This window comes from Pieris brassicae, chromosome 13 (genome assembly GCF_905147105.1).
Source record: "Pieris brassicae chromosome 13, ilPieBrab1.1, whole genome shotgun sequence".
Classification (NCBI taxonomy): Eukaryota; Metazoa; Arthropoda; class Insecta; order Lepidoptera; family Pieridae; genus Pieris; species Pieris brassicae.
In genome coordinates, this window is record NC_059677.1 from 3,417,670 (window position 1) to 3,436,623 (window position 18,954).

At 32.5% G+C, this 18,954-nt stretch overlaps 3 protein-coding genes across 5 annotated transcripts; 1 reads left to right on the plus strand and 2 right to left on the minus strand.

The window, feature by feature from the left end:
- Positions 1-4,452: 4,452 nt before the first annotated feature.
- On the minus strand, positions 4,453-7,157 carry LOC123717839 (decapping nuclease DXO homolog). Of its 2 annotated transcripts, none has more exons than XM_045674079.1 (4): positions 6,540-7,157; positions 6,146-6,401; positions 5,782-5,848; positions 4,453-4,771 (listed from the first exon to the last, which is right to left on the minus strand). In XM_045674079.1, exons 1-4 carry the CDS (start codon positions 7,030-7,032, stop codon positions 4,520-4,522), a joined length of 1,068 nt encoding a protein of 355 aa, XP_045530035.1. In that variant the 5' UTR covers positions 7,033-7,157; the 3' UTR covers positions 4,453-4,519. The 2 variants fall into 2 exon arrangements, with proteins under 2 accessions (XP_045530035.1, XP_045530034.1); XM_045674078.1 differs by having other exon boundaries at positions 5,782-5,920; positions 6,540-7,155.
- A 93-nt stretch (positions 7,158-7,250) lies between these two features.
- On the plus strand, positions 7,251-12,239 carry LOC123717808. 2 transcript variants are annotated; one of them, XM_045674022.1, is made up of 5 exons: positions 7,251-7,404; positions 7,483-9,387; positions 10,156-10,325; positions 11,455-11,646; positions 11,974-12,239. In XM_045674022.1, exons 1-5 carry the CDS (start codon positions 7,314-7,316, stop codon positions 12,211-12,213), a joined length of 2,598 nt encoding a protein of 865 aa, XP_045529978.1. In that variant the 5' UTR covers positions 7,251-7,313; the 3' UTR covers positions 12,214-12,239. The 2 variants fall into 2 exon arrangements, with proteins under 2 accessions (XP_045529978.1, XP_045529979.1); XM_045674023.1 differs by lacking the exon at positions 7,251-7,404 and having other exon boundaries at positions 7,653-7,743; positions 8,072-9,387; positions 11,974-12,228.
- On the minus strand, positions 12,184-18,799 carry LOC123717809 (zinc finger CCHC domain-containing protein 24-like). Its single transcript, XM_045674024.1, has 4 exons — positions 18,532-18,799; positions 18,261-18,401; positions 14,886-15,011; positions 12,184-12,384 (listed from the first exon to the last, which is right to left on the minus strand). Exons 1-4 carry the CDS (start codon positions 18,553-18,555, stop codon positions 12,250-12,252), a joined length of 426 nt encoding a protein of 141 aa, XP_045529980.1. The 5' UTR covers positions 18,556-18,799; the 3' UTR covers positions 12,184-12,249.
- Positions 18,800-18,954: the final 155 nt, after the last annotated feature.

Consider the following 18,954-nt stretch of genomic DNA (forward strand, 5'->3'; position numbering starts at 1 on the left):
TTTTTTTATGCATATTCAATAAGTCTGAAAATCGGCTACTATCTATCTTTCAAACCCCTAAGTTATAAGGGGTGTTCACCCCAAAAAAATCTATTATTTAGACAATTGTTTTTATTTTTATGATACAGCATACAAAAATACATACAACCCTCAATTGCAACCCCTATTTGTTTATTATAGTAGATACTTCTATTCTGATAGTGGTTACTTCTATTGAACTAAAAAATGTTTCCTGGAAATAATATACAAAACGACTTTTGCCGGGTCAGCTAGTCTATGTAAAATCCAAACGTTTCTAACAGTGCGACTTTTATCTCTTAAATATACCCAGAAAGAGAATGTAATAAGAGATTATGCATATTAGAGAATTAATGCAGCATTTATCTTTATCCAGTATTGGTAGTGGTATCCAGTAGTATTTAAATTGAAGGTAACAAACTATGACATAAAAGGCTCTTATAAACTGAGAGAGGAATATAAGAGATATAAAAGTCCATGGACAATGGCAGGGAAGCAAAGTATTATTTGTCTATCAAAATGATTAAAAACTCGCAACACGATTTCCTATAACGCGGTCCGGTTATACTAGGTAGTATTCTCGTAAAACCATTTTCTTTCACAGACTAGAAATACGAATACGTGTAAACGTTATGTTAACCAAAGACAATACTATGTGAAACACGAATTCAGTAAAGTTATATAAAAACGCAATTGAAACAAGCGCAAAGGTATGCAAAACTAATTATGGACTAAACCATATATAGGCAACCATCGGTACGTGGGCCGGAACCGACCCGCTGTAAGATATGTTCCGACACGCGAGACATTTTGAAAAACTCAATTAAAATAATATTACATTAGGTACTTATAGTCACGAGAGTGACCGTGAAGCGGCAAACATCAAAGAATGCTTACTCCGCCTACACCGCCTTACTCTTCGTAATCACTGAGACTCGGCTTGCTTGATCAATTTCTTTGAGGGTTGCCTCAAATCAAAAGATTTATTGTTTCTCAATGATTCTATACTCCATTTATTCCTTGATTCTGCCTATAAAGGCGGGTGGATGGCCCGAACGTTTGTTCATGTCCCTCAGACACAAGGTGACATTGTTCAAGGCCTGCATCGGACCGAGCATGACACACGCTAGCGTAGTCGTTGCGCATTGTGCCCCCTCCTATATCCACCGGCTACAGGTTCTTCAGTCGCAATTCATGGGAATCGTGACCGGTGGGACCTTCTACGTGAGAAACGTCGATCTTCACCACGACCTGGAGAGCCCTACCATAGGCCAATGGATGAAGTTGGCGTCCACACGCCACTTCGACAAGACTAAACATCATCCCAACCCATTGATGCGTAAAAGCATCAATTACTACCTCTTCCCGACAAATCTTTATCTTAGCAAGCTCCCTATCCAAGTCAATACAATTGGAGTTATAGAACCCAGATTCAACAGACATAAAACATATTAGTTTTTTTGATAGTCCTTCATAGCTTGGCCACCAACAGATCTTGTGTTCTAAGTCTATTCGAATCCAGAATGTTATGAATGTGGTAGTAAAAACCATCAACTTTATTCCTTCAACATATATATTTCTTTCAAAAAATATATGTTCATTTTCCGTTTATAAATTGTATGCATGGTTGAAAAGTTGCTGAAAATATATTTGTTTAGATTATTACTCAACTATGAATTCATTTCATAATTAATACATACCTCCACTTTCACGTCGTACGGTCGATTACTTAGTCTGGTCTGTGGTATTACTTTTCCACGGATGATTCCTTCTCCACCATCACGGATTTCGACGACCGCCTGAACATGATGGCTTTGTAAAAGTTTATGCCTTATATTTTTTAAATAAATTGAACATACCGTTACTAGTAATACGACAATCTATCTTACAATCAAATAAATACGTAGTAAAAATGATGTATGCTGTGAATTTGAAAGAATATTTCATGGTTCGTGTAATTACTTACGTTTCGACACAGATTTTCCGCGAAAAAAGTCTGCGTAAATATTGTGAAATCCACACTTAATAATAGTTTGGCTCATAATATCGATTATTCTCTTTTAAATAAACAAACATCCAAAACGTGCAGTGATTTTTATTCGAATCATATGTTCACGTCTATGAGAAAAACGACCTCGAGTTGCCGCAGTTAACCGACAGATGGCGTTGACGTAGCGTTCCAAGAAGTGCTAAAGAACTCTAGTTACTGCCGGAACAATTTTTGAACGACTTCAAAAACATGGAAGACTGTTTCAGTTTATTTGCTACTCCTACAAAATGTAATATACAAAAGGCTTCAATACACTTACAAATGGAGTTGATCGAGATTCAAGAAAACTCACTCCTAAAAAACAAATTTGAAGACGTAGAGTTGTGCGATTTCTACAAAAAACATCTAGAAAATGACACTTTCCCGCAGCTCAGAAAATTCGCAAGAAGATTGATTTGTGCGTTTGGCAGTACTTATAAATGCGAACAGTTCTTTTCATTGATGAAAGTCAATAAATCAACACATCGTCCAAGACTGACTGACGATAATTTGATAAATTCTTTACGTTTTTGTATAAGTGGAATTAATCCAAATATCGTTGGATTTGTTTCCCAAATTCAAGCTAAAGTGTCTCATTGATTTAACTTTCGTAGTTTGTGACAATTGCAAATTTTACTATTTAATTATAATGTACCATTTTTTAAATTGCATTTTGTTATTTTAATAAATTCTACTATAATAACATTGTTGATGCCTAATATCTATCGCAAAAAATATTGTCACTACTTTAGTGCAGTAAGTACTTTTAAACGCGGCCCGCGAACGTATTTGCGCGCTAAAGTTTGGCCCTCAACATGTCAAAGGTTGCCCATGGACTAAACATTATAAAGAAACACTACAGAAATATGACTTGAGAAACTTCTGCTTTATATGGGAGACGGAAGTTGCGTTATAAGACGGTATATGCATATTTTTTAATGATATTCTACAGTCTACTCTCAATATCCAATATTCATAACCATGCAACGTAAATTAAATAAAAGGCAAAATTAATAAATTATATATTTTATTCAAAATATCAGTTAATAATTTTAATATACAACTTATATAACATAAAAATAAGTTATATTTACAATTTAACCGACATGCCGATATGGGATAATTAAATTTCGACCATATTTGTCCAAAGACAAGAGGTTGGACATGACATATGATATGAGTTTGTCTGTGATATATAAAACTGTCAAAAACCACAGAGTCCCCTTTTGCTTTCAAGAATAATTCTTTCCTTGATTTACAGATAAACCTTTTGCCGTCATTTTTTAGAGAACAATCCTAGATTGAAGGTTCTAACTGTTTATTTCTGTTTGCCCATAAATTTTACCTTGAAAGGGGTTTCCAACTCATACTTAGTTTCACGGAGCTACCTCCAAAATTTTGCAATAACTTATTATCTCTCGCATTTTTTTCAAATATTAATAGTTTTTATTTGTTCCATCAGTTACAGTTATTAAGAATAAAGCGTGCTATTTTTGGCTCTTAAAGAATGATCTTTTTAAAAATATATGAAAACTTTGCGGACGACTTAGACGACTTGTGGAGTAACCTTAGTGTTACTCATAGAACTCTAGTGTACCTATGGGTGTGCGATGGCGAAGGTCAAACATTCGCGATACCAAGGGCCGGTTCCACAGACCCCCGTTTACATCTTTATATGTTTAAGGTCGCAGTAGGGATATTTTATATCTTGTTATCATTTTTTTGGCCATTACAGTATTGGCTTCGTACTGTTAAGATAATCTATATATTTTTGTAAATAAATAAATAATAACATTTAAAATTAATGAAAACCTATTAAGTACAATGTCTCTTACGCGACTAACATTTAAAAAAAAACATGGCGATTAAACGTGACGGGGAGTTTGACATCCGTTGACATCCCTTGGAGAACTGACAGTAAATGTACATTTAAAAGCATTTGACGTTTTCTTTATTATTTTAGATTAAGTTTGGTAATTCTATAATTTTTTTAAGTGTTGTATTTATATTTTTGTGATTTGATTCAATTCATTGCGTTCAAGTATTACGTCACGAATTTTTAGTTATTCTTGACTGCCCCTTCAAACGCACCGTAACGTTTTCTGTAATCCAATAGTAAAACGTTTCTTGACCACCCTTGTGGTTTAAAATACTGGAAAGTAAAAAATAATATTATCAATAACGCGTAAGTCAATCCCCGCCCTGCATCGTAACGTTTTACAAGAGGACCCCTCCAAATTCGTTACGTAATACTTGAACTAAGCACTTCTTGCAATTCAACCTTAATATATTTTTTTTATTTTTCTTTAGGCTTGCCAAGAGATCTGGCCGCCCGTTGCATCCTTAATAACTTAATATTCTCTGTTTTTCTTTTAATGTAAGGTATTTTAAATAAATAAAATTAATTTCATTTTAAATAATAGTCATTAATTAAAATATTCTTATACATAAAACGTTATTCTATTGGTGTTTTCATATTTCCTGGTGTTTTCCAAACGTCGTGAGAAACCAATCGGGAAGAATTGGGTCATCCTCATGCTCATAGTTAATGCATTCAACGCACATGTTTGGCACCAGCTCAAACTTCAAACTCGTTAATGGAACACTTTTAAGATCGATATCTTTGTCGCCATATTTACGTCTCATTTCTCGGATAAAACATGTTTTCACATGCACAAAGAACGTATTCAAAAAGTTGAAGCAAACATTTGGGTCCCAAAATTGCTAGAAATAAATATTATTTAAACACGATGCATTCGTTTTTGATGTGAAACTTATTTATCGGCGCTGGAAAAAAAATTACCGCCACATTTTTCCGGTACGCGCCATGTTTTTCTTGTTTCCCTACCACGGTTGATTCGAAGCAAATTAATAACAAAAACATATAATAACGATAACAATGATAGTAATAATTCTATTACAATTAATGTAATTCTGTAATAATCTTAGTAGTAATAAGGTAAAATGTATCTTCAAGTCTATGATAATAAAATAATGTTCCGGATTTAGTTAATTAATTTTGGAGCAGTGTTTGCCTATTGTATTGACCTACCCTCAACCATGAGGTCGTGCGTTCGGACCAATGTGCGCAATTAACATTATGAAGAAAAAGCCTATACCACGTTTTTCTAGATCCAAAATTGACGGTGTGACAGTCACTGATCACCTCCTTGCCTATTAAGAAAAATAAATATCACAAAACAGCTAATGGTTTCTTCTTTAAATTTCCTCATTGCCTGATCTCCTGTTATACGATATGGTCTATTATTAATCTCCATTGTGCTGTGTAATTTACTAAATTTGACATACATAATGAAGTATGATTTGTACTTCATACTACATACATATAACATAATATCGTATCTGTCATTTTTCGGATTGCAAGGTGTTTTTGTAAAAAAAAATCAAGACTGTAGGGGGTATAAGGCAGTACTTAATAATCCGACAAATTCGATAATCTGTGACTGCCCTGCAAAATGGGAGTGAGTATGTGAGGGAGTGAGTGAGTGATTAATTGAGTGAGTATAATATAAAAAGAAAATGTTATTTCTGCTGTCCAATGTTTAGATACTAATTTGTACAACAATACTACAATAAGCAATAGAATAGAATATAAAGAAAAAGAAATTTACTTTACTTTCATATGTACTTTTTTGGTAAATAAAAATGTACTTAATTGTAAAAAAAGGTGGCAACCCTAATTGTAAGTGTTCCTGTCATAGACTTAAACTTACCTTTGACATTTTTGGGAGATCTTTAACATTGATAGTTTGTAACTTCTCAACTATACCATTATCATTCCTAAAACCACATAATATTGTATCTATTCCAACAAGAAATGATTGGCACCACCATTTTTTTGTCCTATACTGTCTGCAGGATAATAAACATTTTGATTTAGCTCTTAAATAATATATATCATAAAGAAAAATTGACTGCTCATTGGATACACATTGTTTCTGATGACTTAACAAAAACTATCACTTCTTTATTTACATTCTTATCAATTTTTAACATACAGTATCACAGATTGCACCAAGGGTTTAACTCTGAATTGGATCGGTAATAGGACCATTTAAATATTTATATTGACCTTACCTATAACTTTTTTGTTGATGGGGAAATTCTAAGTGTCGATTTGTTTTAAGCTCTATGAATTCTTTGTCTTGTAAATAATTTAAGACATCATCATCTGTATGTGGTGCTTCGGGAACTTCTTTTTTATCACATCGAATACCATCCATTTCAGCAGCATATATAATTTTATGACTGTTTAGTGTTGTCTTAAAGACACATGAAAACTCCTCCATTTCATTATTAGGCACATTGGGATTTGGTTTTACATTGGGTTTATCTACAATAAATTTATAATTTAAATACTAAAAAATATCAGTAGTAATCGAATTTTTGATTGTGATATAATAGTTTCATTAAATATTGGTTTATTGTAGCAGGTGATAAGTGATTGTAATCTTAGTAATGAATCATATACCAGATAGAATATACTGTTCAAACTTGAATCCCCATGATGTAAATAATTTATCTTTATCACTCATATGTTTTTTCTTTAACTTCTTGATGTAGGTGTCTCGTGCACATAAGTATATATTTCCCTTAAATAATAGCGCCACAATTATCCAAGGTTCTGTTTCATAAGGCGTGTTGGTGATGCAGGTCATTAAGCCCCGATAGCAAAATATTGTAGCAGAATCTAGCTTGTTTGGAGTTGTAATATTCAATCGTTTCTCATTGTTGGACAAGAACTGAATTAAGCGATCCAACTTTACATCAAGTTCAGGTGGTTTCCTTTGCACTTCATCTACTAGTAAATTAAGATCAAAATTTACGGTTTTATTTGATATCTTTCTTGCATATTTAAGGTTTTCTAATCCTATATAACCTATAATTTCTGGGCGGCCGAATTTTGGAAAGGGTTTAGCATAAATGGTAGCACTGGTAAGCAGCAGCTCTGATTGTGAATTCATTTTGAAGAACTATTTAAAATTTCACTACAAAAGTTTTTTACTGTTATTTTAATAAAGCATTTCTGATCAATAAAAACAAAAAACAACTATGCTAGGAGTCATTGCAAACAAAAACAAGGTATGGAATGTAACACAGGTTACACTGTATAATACCACAGATGAATTCTTTTTTACAATTGACATTTGACAATTGACATGTTTATTGCTCAAATACCGGCCACCGGGTCCGTGTGCCTTTGTGTTGGATTTTAATCATTTATAATTAAATATTAAGTGAAACAATGGATTTTACTCCGGAATTAGTAGCTTTACAAGGAGCCATATTGTCAGTTGATAATACTCATCCTTTTACAAAAATAACAGCTAGAGGAGGTAAACAAAAGTTTTTCTCACTTTCTATTTTTTTTCAATTAAATGATATGCACTAAAAATATTTATCGTATTTTACAGGTAATGAAAAAAAACTTGAAGCCATCATAAATGCGTTACAAGAGTTTTTATCTGCTAAACAATTTGATCAGAATCTGAATGAGATAAAAAAAGATCTTTTAAGAAAATTTGCATTCTATCTAGTGCTGAATGCAGATTTGGAAATACTTCAAGAATTAGTTGAATTAGATGGAGTTGGTTCAGTTATATGGACAATACCAACAATCCCAAAGTGTTTACTAAATGAAATTTTATGGAAACTTAATATGAGATGTTCCGTTGGTGAGATTATTATTTATTCCAACCCGCAACTATCTCTACAACTGACAGAAATTTTAATAGACCACTTTAAATATTTTCACCCAACTCAGTGTTTAAAAAACCTTCAAGTGTTGGTTGCTGCTTGTTATAAATTTATATACAGATTAATATTTTTTGATACCACAAGTATAGAATTAACACAAGCTGTAAACAATTTTCATACTTGCTTAAAATATTTTTATGAACCACCTAATTATAGAAAACTTGAAATGATTAAGAAGGATGACAAATATAAGTATGTGGGTAATAATTTATATATATTACTTGATACAATAAATGACTGTTTCAGTGAATATGTAAAAACACAAACACTTAAACTACCAACTTCCTATTCAATTTATGAATTGTCATATAAAGAAGAATCTATAAAAAATTTAGAGGCATATACTATAGACAACTGTTCTCATAAAGACGTTAAAGAAAGCATTGAATACTGTAATGAGGCATTATTGGACACATGCAAAGAATTAGTTAAGGAAGTAAGTGTTGAAATTTATTGTGCTTGGAGTGAGTTTGAAGAAGATGACAAAAGTATGCAGAAGACAGTTGGAGAAATCTGCTATAAAGTGCAGACTTTTTTACGAAATATTCCAACTGCTTGTGAACATCCTGTAATTTCTATGTTAGAGCAAATATCTTGTAAACCTCTGGACTGTGTACAAATTATTAATGAAATAGACAATCAAACCCTTGTTCATAACATAATTAATGATGATGAAAAAATTAAATGGATTAGAGCTATATTGTATCGTAACGATTTGTGCAAAGATACAGTTCTTATTGAACAATTGACATTAAATATATCAGTGTTAAATGAAGAGGAATGCAGTAAATTATTTAAAATGTGCATAGCTCATATTACTGATGCGTTAGACGTTCATGAATATGTAAAGTTATTAATGATAGAAGCATTTCAACAGTGTAGTACAGAAAAGAAATTTGAGCTTCTAGATGAATATTTTAAAGACAGCTTCAATGATAATTTAGAAACTAAAAATTTTAGTCATATGATCATTGAAATATTTAATAAGTTAACTATGTCGTCAGACACAGATATGTCAGAAGTGCTTTGTGTATTCTTACAAAATCCCAAACAAGTCTTTACTAAAATTTTTCATGTGGCCGCTGAAAACAATCAACAAACTCAAATGATGGTGAATGTAATGGAATATTTGAAACAGTATAGAAATAATTATTACGCCAATGAAACAGAATGCTGCATTTTGACAGTCACCAAGGAGTTGATGGAGAGTGATATGATGAAAGAAAAATTCTTAAATTACATAATGTTTTTGGCTAAGCTGAAGTCGGCAGACATCATACCAAGCTCCAAATTGTTTCTTTTAATAATAATGCCATGTCTATATGATAGTCTTTTAAATAAAAACATAATTGGAATTCACATGCAGTGTAAATTATTACTTCAAGGATATACATTGAATGAACTTGTTGAATATAGAGCTCCACTTGTGGCAATGTTGGGCCAAGTATTGGAAACAGTCAGATGGAAAATAACAATGTTCCATACAATGTCACCACTCACTCTGCATTATGGAATTGAGTTACTTTCATCCATACTGGATACATATTCCGAGCAAATACCAGGTATTTCTGATTAAATTATAATTTTATATTCTTAATGTCTTCAGATTATAACTATAAAGTTTTAGTATGGTTTAAAAGGAAGACAGCATAATATCACTTCTGTTTCGTTCTCTTTTCAATTTATATAAAAGATTGACAGGTTGTAAGAACTATTTCCTTTAAATTAGGGATGCATCCGGTACCGATCCCGATATATCGGCATATTTTAATTGCCGATACAACGATACTTTAAAAAAGTTAACGCGCTTGTATAATCTAGTTCTTTGCAAACGAGGCACAGACTATATACGCCCGGAGAATCCCGCGTTTTTTATTGTTTGTTGTCTCTCTCACCCGTTTTGTCTCCGCGTAGAATGTTTTCGGTATTAATTAAATAAAATGCAGATTTAGAAAAATCTTATAAATCTTAATTGTAATTATGAACAGTTATTTATTTTAATTATTCCTCTTAATTCTTAGTTTTAATAACATAGTTTGTGACTGTTTATATTTTTTAATAAAAATTAAAAACTAACCAAACTTGATATATTTTACCTTAACTTAATTTAGTTTAACAAGCGTTGCTATGCTTAGTATCGGCTAAAAGGCCTATCGATGCATCCCTATTTTTATCAGTTTTATAATAGAATAATTTTACCAGAAAAAAAGTTAGAATATTACTGATAAATCATATAGCAGATGAATCCCACGATACAAAAATACTTTAACAACATAAAACTTTCAAATGTTGATAAGTATTTCACGCTAAATATATTTATTATTTTCCAGAAAAAGAACAATCTTGGTTAAAAGTAAAACTAAGGAACATAGACCCGTTAAACTTGTATTATTTTAGACAATTATGGAATCCACCTGGAGACACATTCCTTGAAGTTATCACGGGCGTTCATATTCATAAAGAAATGGATGTGGAACAGCTCACTGCTAGATTGTCAAAGGTTACTATTTTGATTTTTTAATAGACATCGGAGCAAAACGTAGATTTGATAAATATGTTTAGTTTGTAAAATTTACAAATATTTTAATTTAATTTGAAGTTAAATGAAATTAGTAAAGAAATCCGGCAATCTTTATTATTTATTATTTCGTGCAGCGTGATTACGTGAATTGACAAAGTGGTTCAAGTTCTTGACGTACTCAAAGAAACGAATTCAGATATAGTATAGAAGCGCAGACTGATTCAAAGTGGATCTGCCCCCTGTTCGTAGTTGGTGGCGCTGGTCTGTCTCGCTCTTTCTTCTTCGTCTAGCTTATTGTTCGATTTGGGTCGCAGTATATCCTACGTTTGAATTCGTTGCCGTGTCTTTAGAAATACCTGGGCAGCCGGTTTCACATAACATAGTCGATAAAACGAAAAAAGTCACGAAAATTTCTAAGATTTAACGTAGGAGAAAATGGGATAGGAAGTATTATTAATATGTAAATTAACTAAGTTTCGGTAACATAAATGACGCTAAAAGTGTGCCTCAGATTTCTGTATCAGTTACGTGGTCATTTATTTTTCTTACAATATAGCCTTCTGTTCACACAACTTTTCCAAGTTCCTTCCAATGTTTTCCTTCCGTAAACTGTTGCATGCCGGTCATAGACAGAGAGTTCATTGATGCACAGACGGGCTCGAAGCTACATCAGGGACGTGCACACTGAAACCACTGCTTCCTCAGCATGATCCTATTTGACCGCTCTGGCGTAGTTCTCGACTCTTCGACGTAAAACGACCTATTTCTGAAGCCGTAAAGATTATGGGTGATACTGTCATAAAAAGGCTTTATAGCAGTGTTGGGCTTCAGCATGCGACTCATCACCGAGGTCGTAGTTTCGATCACCAATGGCCTTTCTGTCAGTGTGCGCATTAAGTCAACTGGAATGTTTCAAATCCAAAAAAAATGACGTGTTTTCTATTTGTCTATGAAATGAAAAATATCAAAGAAACAAATGCAATCTGAAGCCAAGTCCCAGATATGTAGGGTTATTATTATTCTTACTTGATGTATAGAATAAATTTTGTCGTTTGTTTGTATCATGGTAATAAATAGGCCTCGTACAAATCGTTTATCCGTTTTATAGGTATTGTGTTCAACTACACCGGAGGAGTGGAATCAAATTTGGAAAGATCTGAAAATATTTACAAAGCGACATTTATATAATATATTCCACGAAGCTGTGCTGTTAATCGCCATGGCGGAGAGCAAACACAGGACGGATGAAACATGGTCGTGTCTTATGTATTGTTTTGACAATTTTATTGAGATGACTCGGGTGAGGAAAACCTTTTGCTTTCTTTGGTTGATGATGTGGTGCTTTTTACCATATTGAAATCCTTATTATTTTTACGATCATGCAAATTAAGAAATCTCTAAAATTAATGTCAAGTAAAAACACTTGTTACTTTTATACCATCAGACTTTCATAAAAATAAACGAGAATTAAATTAAAAATAAAATATCCAAAATTACGCAGTTATCTTTGTATGACATTGCGAGGCTTGGCGCGAACTATGACCGGGAGTCAAAATACAGCACATGTTTGCTGTACTATATTTTATTTTTCAGATAAAAGATTTTTCATGAATATTTTTTGTTTCAGTGCCATTATTTGAACAAAGAAATGGATGAAAATCAAACCAAGGATGTCGTGGAAAAAATTATTCTATTAGAAAATTTTGTCAACGAAGATATTGATGTATTCTCGAGCAAAGTTTTGCCGATTTTCACTTATATGGCGGAAAATAAAGATTATTCATCAATGTGGAACTCGTTGAATCACAAAATAAAAAACAAAACGTTTTCAGATTTTATTAATAAACATATTTTTGGTTTTCATTAAATATTTTTTATATAAAGTTGTTTCTCTCGATTTTTTTTAGAAATTCTTAAAGGATTTTTGTTTGTTGCGAGTGAATCCACAATAATGTCCCAATTCTTTGCATTTTTGGCATAATTCACTCGCATGCTCCTTATTCTCATTTTTAGATAGATCTGAATTGCATAATTCTCTCTGAAAAAAATATATACAAAGTAAAATAATATAGATATGGGGCCGTACAAGTATTAAGTAAGTATTATAGGAGGTAGACGGTCTTTAATTTTTTATTTGGTGGTTATGTCAACAATTATTATTTGCTACACATGACCCAGACATTGTCTATGCTTGGAAACGTAATGAATCTCAAGAAGTACTGGTCAATGTACCAATATAACACTGAGTGAATGAATTCGGAAGCCAGTATTAATCTAATCCAGTGGCGCTACAACACGAAATGGTCCTTCCACTCAGATTTGTCAACGTGTCTTCAATAATTTTTATTTCATAGACACGATAAATCATCGTCTTTCTGGATTTGTCGATGTCGGTTTCCTTGACCGTAAAAAGTGTTAATTGCGCCGACAGATAGAAAATTCCAAAGAATACTGGCAATTAATTTACAGTAATATAACTAAATATTAACATTTAAACCTATTTTAATATAAATCTAGCTAAATAGTTAGGCATGCATCTGGACAAACGTTTAACATGGGAAGACCATTGTTCAGATTTCATTTGAACATTGACCAACTGCTGACACGGCTCACGTGTGTTTCAAAATGTTAATAGCTGAAGGTAATACACCAACAGCTCACTAAAATAATATTATGTATGTGTGTATAGGTGTAACTAGTATTTAAGATATTGTCTTTGAACAATAAATGAGATTTGAATATTGCTCTTACGTATTCATTGCTCGCTTCCTCTCAAAGTGGCGAAGACTACTTCAAGCCCTTAATTATCGTGGTGAGCCTGCCCGAAAGCTTTGAGATAATCCCACCACCTCGAACCTTTGATCCTACCCGTAGGGCTCCGTCTGTTACCTTAGGTCTCTTGGTGCAGATATCCCGTACTTATTTATACATTCACTATTTGTGTTAGGGTACACCTGTAGGGCTATGTGTATGCTATAGGGATCCGTAGGGTTGTTAGGTTCTTACATCTCACCCTCTCATATATTTAGTTATCTAGTGCAGCTTGCTCATGCATACATTACATATACTATACAGATACATACATCTCTGATCTTGACGTACAAGACATATAAAGATTAAACACACATTCCCCTATCTAGCAAGATGTACATTGGTCCTTCGAGTAAAAAAACATTTGAACTACGCAGTTCCTCTCTTTCCCCGTAGGTACTAACGCTTGAGTGACCCACAGGCTGGTGAACTCCCACTCCCCCAGAGTGCTGGAAAGCACTCTTGCGGTAGCGAATCGGTCACTGGCCTACCAGCGGATCTCACCAGTGTTTTGAGAAGTCGCATATACCGTACTGAGAGCGCAGATACGCGCAGTACTTAGTTGACTAGGGTTAGGGAAAAAGATATTTTGAAGAATAGAAGACGAAACCTACAAAAGTATCAAGGTCTCTCAAAATTGGGATTTATATACCATCAACTAAAGGAAGACTTAACTTTAAAAACATTAAATTGCATAGAACAGGATATTTGGACATAATAACTATTTTTTTTAAAGCAAATAAGAAATATCTGTGTTATGTCTTCGACATAAAGCAAAAGTACAATGACCCTAAATATAAACATTGTTGGTATTATGACATCGATGGACATATGATTAACGCCAATCGACAAAATTATGTTGTTTACTATATTTTTTTTGTCAACGCTGTACATTCTACGTCCATATATCGTAACATGTCAACAACCTGGTCATAATACATTACTTCAAGTGTGACCAATTTATAAAACTATCGATAATACAAAAAAAAACTCGACCACAAGCATACATTCAAAATATTCAACAATGCGATTATTGCTCCTGGCACTTCAAAGCATACAAATAACACCGTACCATTAGCCACAGCTATGGTACAGACAACTTCATGCGACAGATGCCACATGGCACACACAAAGACAAAGAAATGTCAAGACCAAGACGATTTTGTGATAACAGATAACTTGTGTCACTATTGTACCAGCTAATAAAAATCCCAAAAAAGACATATAAGATGGACTATACAACAAAACTTAGGTGGATTATGAAAAATAATCACAAACACAATACATAAAACTACAAATGCAATACAAAAAACTACAAATACATATAAGACGACGACTTGGGCGACAGCCGCGTCAGCACTCATCAAGGGCTAAAAGGCCGCCCCCGTACCATCCTGTATTGCAGGGCGCGAGCCAGCATACCGCCCGAAGGGGGCATAGGCCCCGAACGGGCCAAACCACCCCCCTTTCGAGGGAGGGTGTAACAAGATATTCAGATTAAAGTCAGTTGATATCTAGCTCCAATTAAGAATTTATTTATTTTAACATCCCTCCAACAAACGCTACTAAACGAAACTCGCGTCAGCCGTATCAACGGTTCTCAATATTCAATTTAAATCTATGGCTGAACAGCCGGGATTCGAATGTAGGCCTCATAGTATTTAGAGGGCATGCCTGGACCTAGGCTTTACTACTATGGAATACTCTCACCAACTCGTAAATACTCACGTAATTGTATGCGTAGACCTGTATTTTGCATCTCTTACATATTTGGTATGATTTAGGCCAACAAAGTCTGCTATTCCAGTATCTCCCGCAACTCCGACATTTGTATTCACCGTAATATGGACCCTTCTGTAATTTTTAGATATTATAATATTAGACCCGACATATATATATATATATATGTATATAATATAATCTTTCTTATTTTAGTTTCTTCTTTTTTATGTTTAATGATGGTTTCTGTTTCATATATTTTGTTTATCAATGTATTCTGCTTTGTGTGTCTACGTGTTTTCTTTTATAACTGGTATGTGTTAGCTGTAAGATTAGTTCTAAAGAAATAAATAAACAATTCTATAGGCTATTTAACATTCATAGAAGAAAATGAATGGAACATTTACGTGCGACGCGTCAATAAACACGAAAATTATAACGGATTTTTTTACTTGCATAAATATCACATACCACTACAACCTTTTAAAGTTTGCGCTGCCTTTTTAATTTAACTTAATGCGATACGAAATAAGTCCTTATTTAATTATCATAATTAATGACGAGAATTTAATTGCAAACAGTCCTTGAGCGAGACGCGATGATGAACGAATATCTTAGAAGATATCACAGTATTGTCTAAGTAACAAATTTATTGACACTGGCTCGTACGGTAAATTAAAATCCGAGGAACCAATACGCCTCTGACCCAAAAGTCGGCAGCGTGTTAGGCACAAATGGATCACCTACTATTAAGGAAAATTATCAAGAAACAATGACGCCAAGTTCTAGATATAGGACCAACGGTTTTCTTTTAAAAAAAGTTATAGATGTTTGCTGCTGTTAATACATACAAAAAGGCAACATTCAATTTTATATGCCTTAACAGTTTTTTTTTAAATTTATGGTGTCTTTCCTACTCTGTGTCTATGGGCTTGTACATTGCTTCTTCTTGTTTGTCTAGTTAAATACACTTTTAACTTGTAATTTATATAAAAATATAATGAAACGTTCTTTAGACCAAATACAAATGAAGGGATATTTACAAAAACAACACAACTTTTTAGAAACAATTTCATAGGAATTAAAGAAAACTCTCTGCAATCCACATTTTTCTCTGCATAACTAAAAACTTTTGATAATGTATTCATTATGATGTATTTGATTAAGGACTTGAGATTTTTTACTATTTAAACCTGCCATTGTGGAGAAAAATTATTATATGTAATGTTCACTAGTGCTCTTTTTGTAAAAAAATCCACTTATGTTATTTTTGTAAAAAATAAAGTAAAAGTTTAGAAAATTAAATAAAAAAACATATCGCTGCTTTTCATGAATAACCGCACAATCCAAAATTTTGAAAATACTGGTTTAGAACACCGAAAGACACGAAATAGTCTTTATTTCATGCGCAGTAAGACTCACATTGATATCGGCAAGCCGGCGCCATGGCACGCATATATGTCATTATGTGATTGGATCATTTACGACGCCATTTTTGTGCAACAACCGACGTTCGCTAGTTGCTATTACTCTTTACACAGTCACTCTAAATTTCTCGTGAATAATGTCACAACTCCAAATAATTGAGTGTTAATTAACATTATTCACCATAGCATAACCAAAATTGTGTTATTCTTCAGGGAAATTCAGTCCAATGGTTTTAAAATAAAACCAAAAAAAAATAATTTATAACAGGGATATCTTTCATGAATATTATCATAATCGCAATTGTGTTACTATTACAGACATGTTTTTTTTTATCTTGTAGAACATATCACCACTTATGTCATTCTAAACAAAAAATTGAGAACTACACAAGTACAACATTTTGAGTTATCCTACTATTCACAATAATATAACAAAATTAATTTTGTCATAAGTCAAACACTGCTCAGTTTTTTTTAACTAATTATGATATACAAAGGTAAGAACCTAAAAATTTTAATGTTAAATAAAACCTTGATTAATACTCTTTAGATATATGCATTTCATGTTTTCATTTCTCAAATATATTAAAAGTTGTGACAGCAAATATTTTGTTTTATTTTCAAATGTCTACCCTGTAAAATTTGCTTTTTTGTGGTTTGTGCGGATATTCATGAAAAGCAGCCATATCTTAATTAAGTAGTTTATTAGATATCAATCATACATTAAAATAACCTTTATTCTTCTCCTCCACTTACATCTTCATTATCAACATCAATATCTTCTCCTTCCTCTGTTATTTCACATAATTTATCATAAATAATCATCTTGTAGGGTTCACTTAAATAATGTTTCAATCTCTGAAGGTCATTGGCTTTATTTACATTTAATGGAATTCGAGCCTTGTACAATGGACTGAAATTTAGTTCTGAAGGCAGTGGACGCTTTGTCCGTACATGGATTCTTGTCCATTGTCCAGTAAAGTTATACTTGACCAAGACAAACGGTTTTTTGATCTATTTTAATAATCCTTGCTTCTTTAATTTTCATAGGTGGTTTACAAGTTTTTTAAAAAAAAGGCTCCAGTGTCTTTTCTAGATCAAAAAACGTCATGAGTGATACTTTTTATTTCAAAAGGTGATGGATGTTTGCGTGCCGTTTTAATCAGGTCTTCCCATTCTTCTGGTGTTTCTACTGTATGTTTTTTTTTTCAAATTATCAATTAAGGGAAAATCCTGGTCGTTTGGCAGGATTATTTTTTATAATAGTTTCCTTCTTTTCTTTTTAAAATTGAATTAGAAAATTCCTCGCTTGGCGCGTAGTCGGACATTTTTGACAGAAATAAACAAAACTTTTTTTTTTCACAAAAACTAGACAACTGCGTTCTTTACACAACAACAAAATCAACAGACAACTCGTAAAAATGACGTATTTTTGTAAAAAATACACGCAATTGTGTAGTTTTTGCAAAATATACTTTATTTTACCATGTGCTAATTAAGATGTTTTTGTCAAATCGAATTTCACTATCAAGTGTAACTTTTTTTATAGATTAGAATGCCATATTTAAAAAAATAACGTTAAAAATGTTAGTTATGTAGTTTTTGTAAAAATCCCTTCAAGTGTTTCTATAGCAATTCACTTCCTCTGTACAAACACATTTTGCGAACAGATGTAATAATATTATTTGCACTGCTAGCTGATAATTCTGATCTTGCGTAATATAATACGTTAGTAATATTACCTATAAGTTAGATTATGTTACTTCTAGGTTGAAACTAGGCATTTGTGTTTAAATAAAGCCATTGTTCCGTCACGAATTACAACTTCAAAGACGAATAGAACATTTTTAAATTGCATATTTCATTAAATTTTTGTAGTTCTAAATCTAGTTTGTTATCATTTACTTTTAATGTATTAGTTTCTCTTTTATATATGTAACAGTTACAAAATACTTACAGAATTAGAACGCTTTTGGAAACCAGTTCTTCCAGAACTTTCTCGTCTTGTCACCCATTCATGACATATTTGGCAGCATTCATTCACAATTACCAAATTATTAACTGCTTTTCTATTGCAATGGCGGCACGTCTCGTGATTCTAAAAACACAAATTCGAAATGCATTGACATAGCATTTTATTTATATATTCAATTTAAAAACACTTGTATGTGGAACAAAGATTGATACAATAAAAGCTCTATACATCAAAACTTTTAAGCAATCGTTACCTCGTCTGACCAAAAGCAACCCATTTTACAAGATCACCACTTAAAATATATCAAAACTATTTTGTATTTGTCCAAACAACTGAACTAAAATCGTTGTTAAATTAAAATGACCATTACTCAGAACTAACAACAATGCCACTTTGTTTCAAATTACAATTCCTTTTAAACTCGCCCAAGCGAAATGCAAAATGAATCCAATATCTATAGCATGCACGTGCATAGTGGCGTGTTTTGTAAAAAGTTTTTGTTTCGCTATTTGGCAAAAATTCCCGTCTAAAGAGTAAACATTTAAAACCAACGAGTTGGGATAATGAACATAATTAAAACTTTACTACAATTTATAATTTATATCAATATACAAACAATTTTTTAATACAGGCTGTTTGTTAAAAATATTTATATTATAATTTATTACTATAACAT

Bases quoted from the DNA above. Each gene is read 5' to 3' on its own strand.
- LOC123717808 (XM_045674022.1), top strand. From the start codon at position 7,314: ATGGATTTTACTCCGGAATTAGTAGCTTTACAAGGAGCCATATTGTCA. The intron at 9,388-10,155 runs GTATTTCTGATT...ATTATTTTCCAG, and splicing joins ATATTCCGAGCAAATACCAG to AAAAAGAACAATCTTGGTTA. The intron at 11,647-11,973 runs GTGAGGAAAACC...TTTTTGTTTCAG, and splicing joins ATTTTATTGAGATGACTCGG to TGCCATTATTTGAACAAAGA.
- LOC123717809 (XM_045674024.1), bottom strand. From the start codon at position 18,555: ATGGGTTGCTTTTGGTCAGACGAG. The intron at 18,402-18,531 runs GTAACGATTGCT...TTGTGTTTTTAG, and splicing joins GTTGCTTTTGGTCAGACGAG to AATCACGAGACGTGCCGCCA. The intron at 15,012-18,260 runs GTAAGTATTTTG...TAAAAATTACAG, and splicing joins TCCAAAAGCGTTCTAATTCT to AAGGGTCCATATTACGGTGA.
- LOC123717839 (XM_045674078.1), bottom strand. From the start codon at position 7,032: ATGAATTCACAATCAGAGCTGCTGCTTACCAGTGCTACCATTTATGCT. The intron at 5,921-6,145 runs GTAAGGTCAATA...ATTATCCTGCAG, and splicing joins CATCAACAAAAAAGTTATAG to ACAGTATAGGACAAAAAAAT. The intron at 4,772-5,781 runs GTAAGTTTAAGT...ATTTATTTCTAG, and splicing joins ATCTCCCAAAAATGTCAAAG to CAATTTTGGGACCCAAATGT.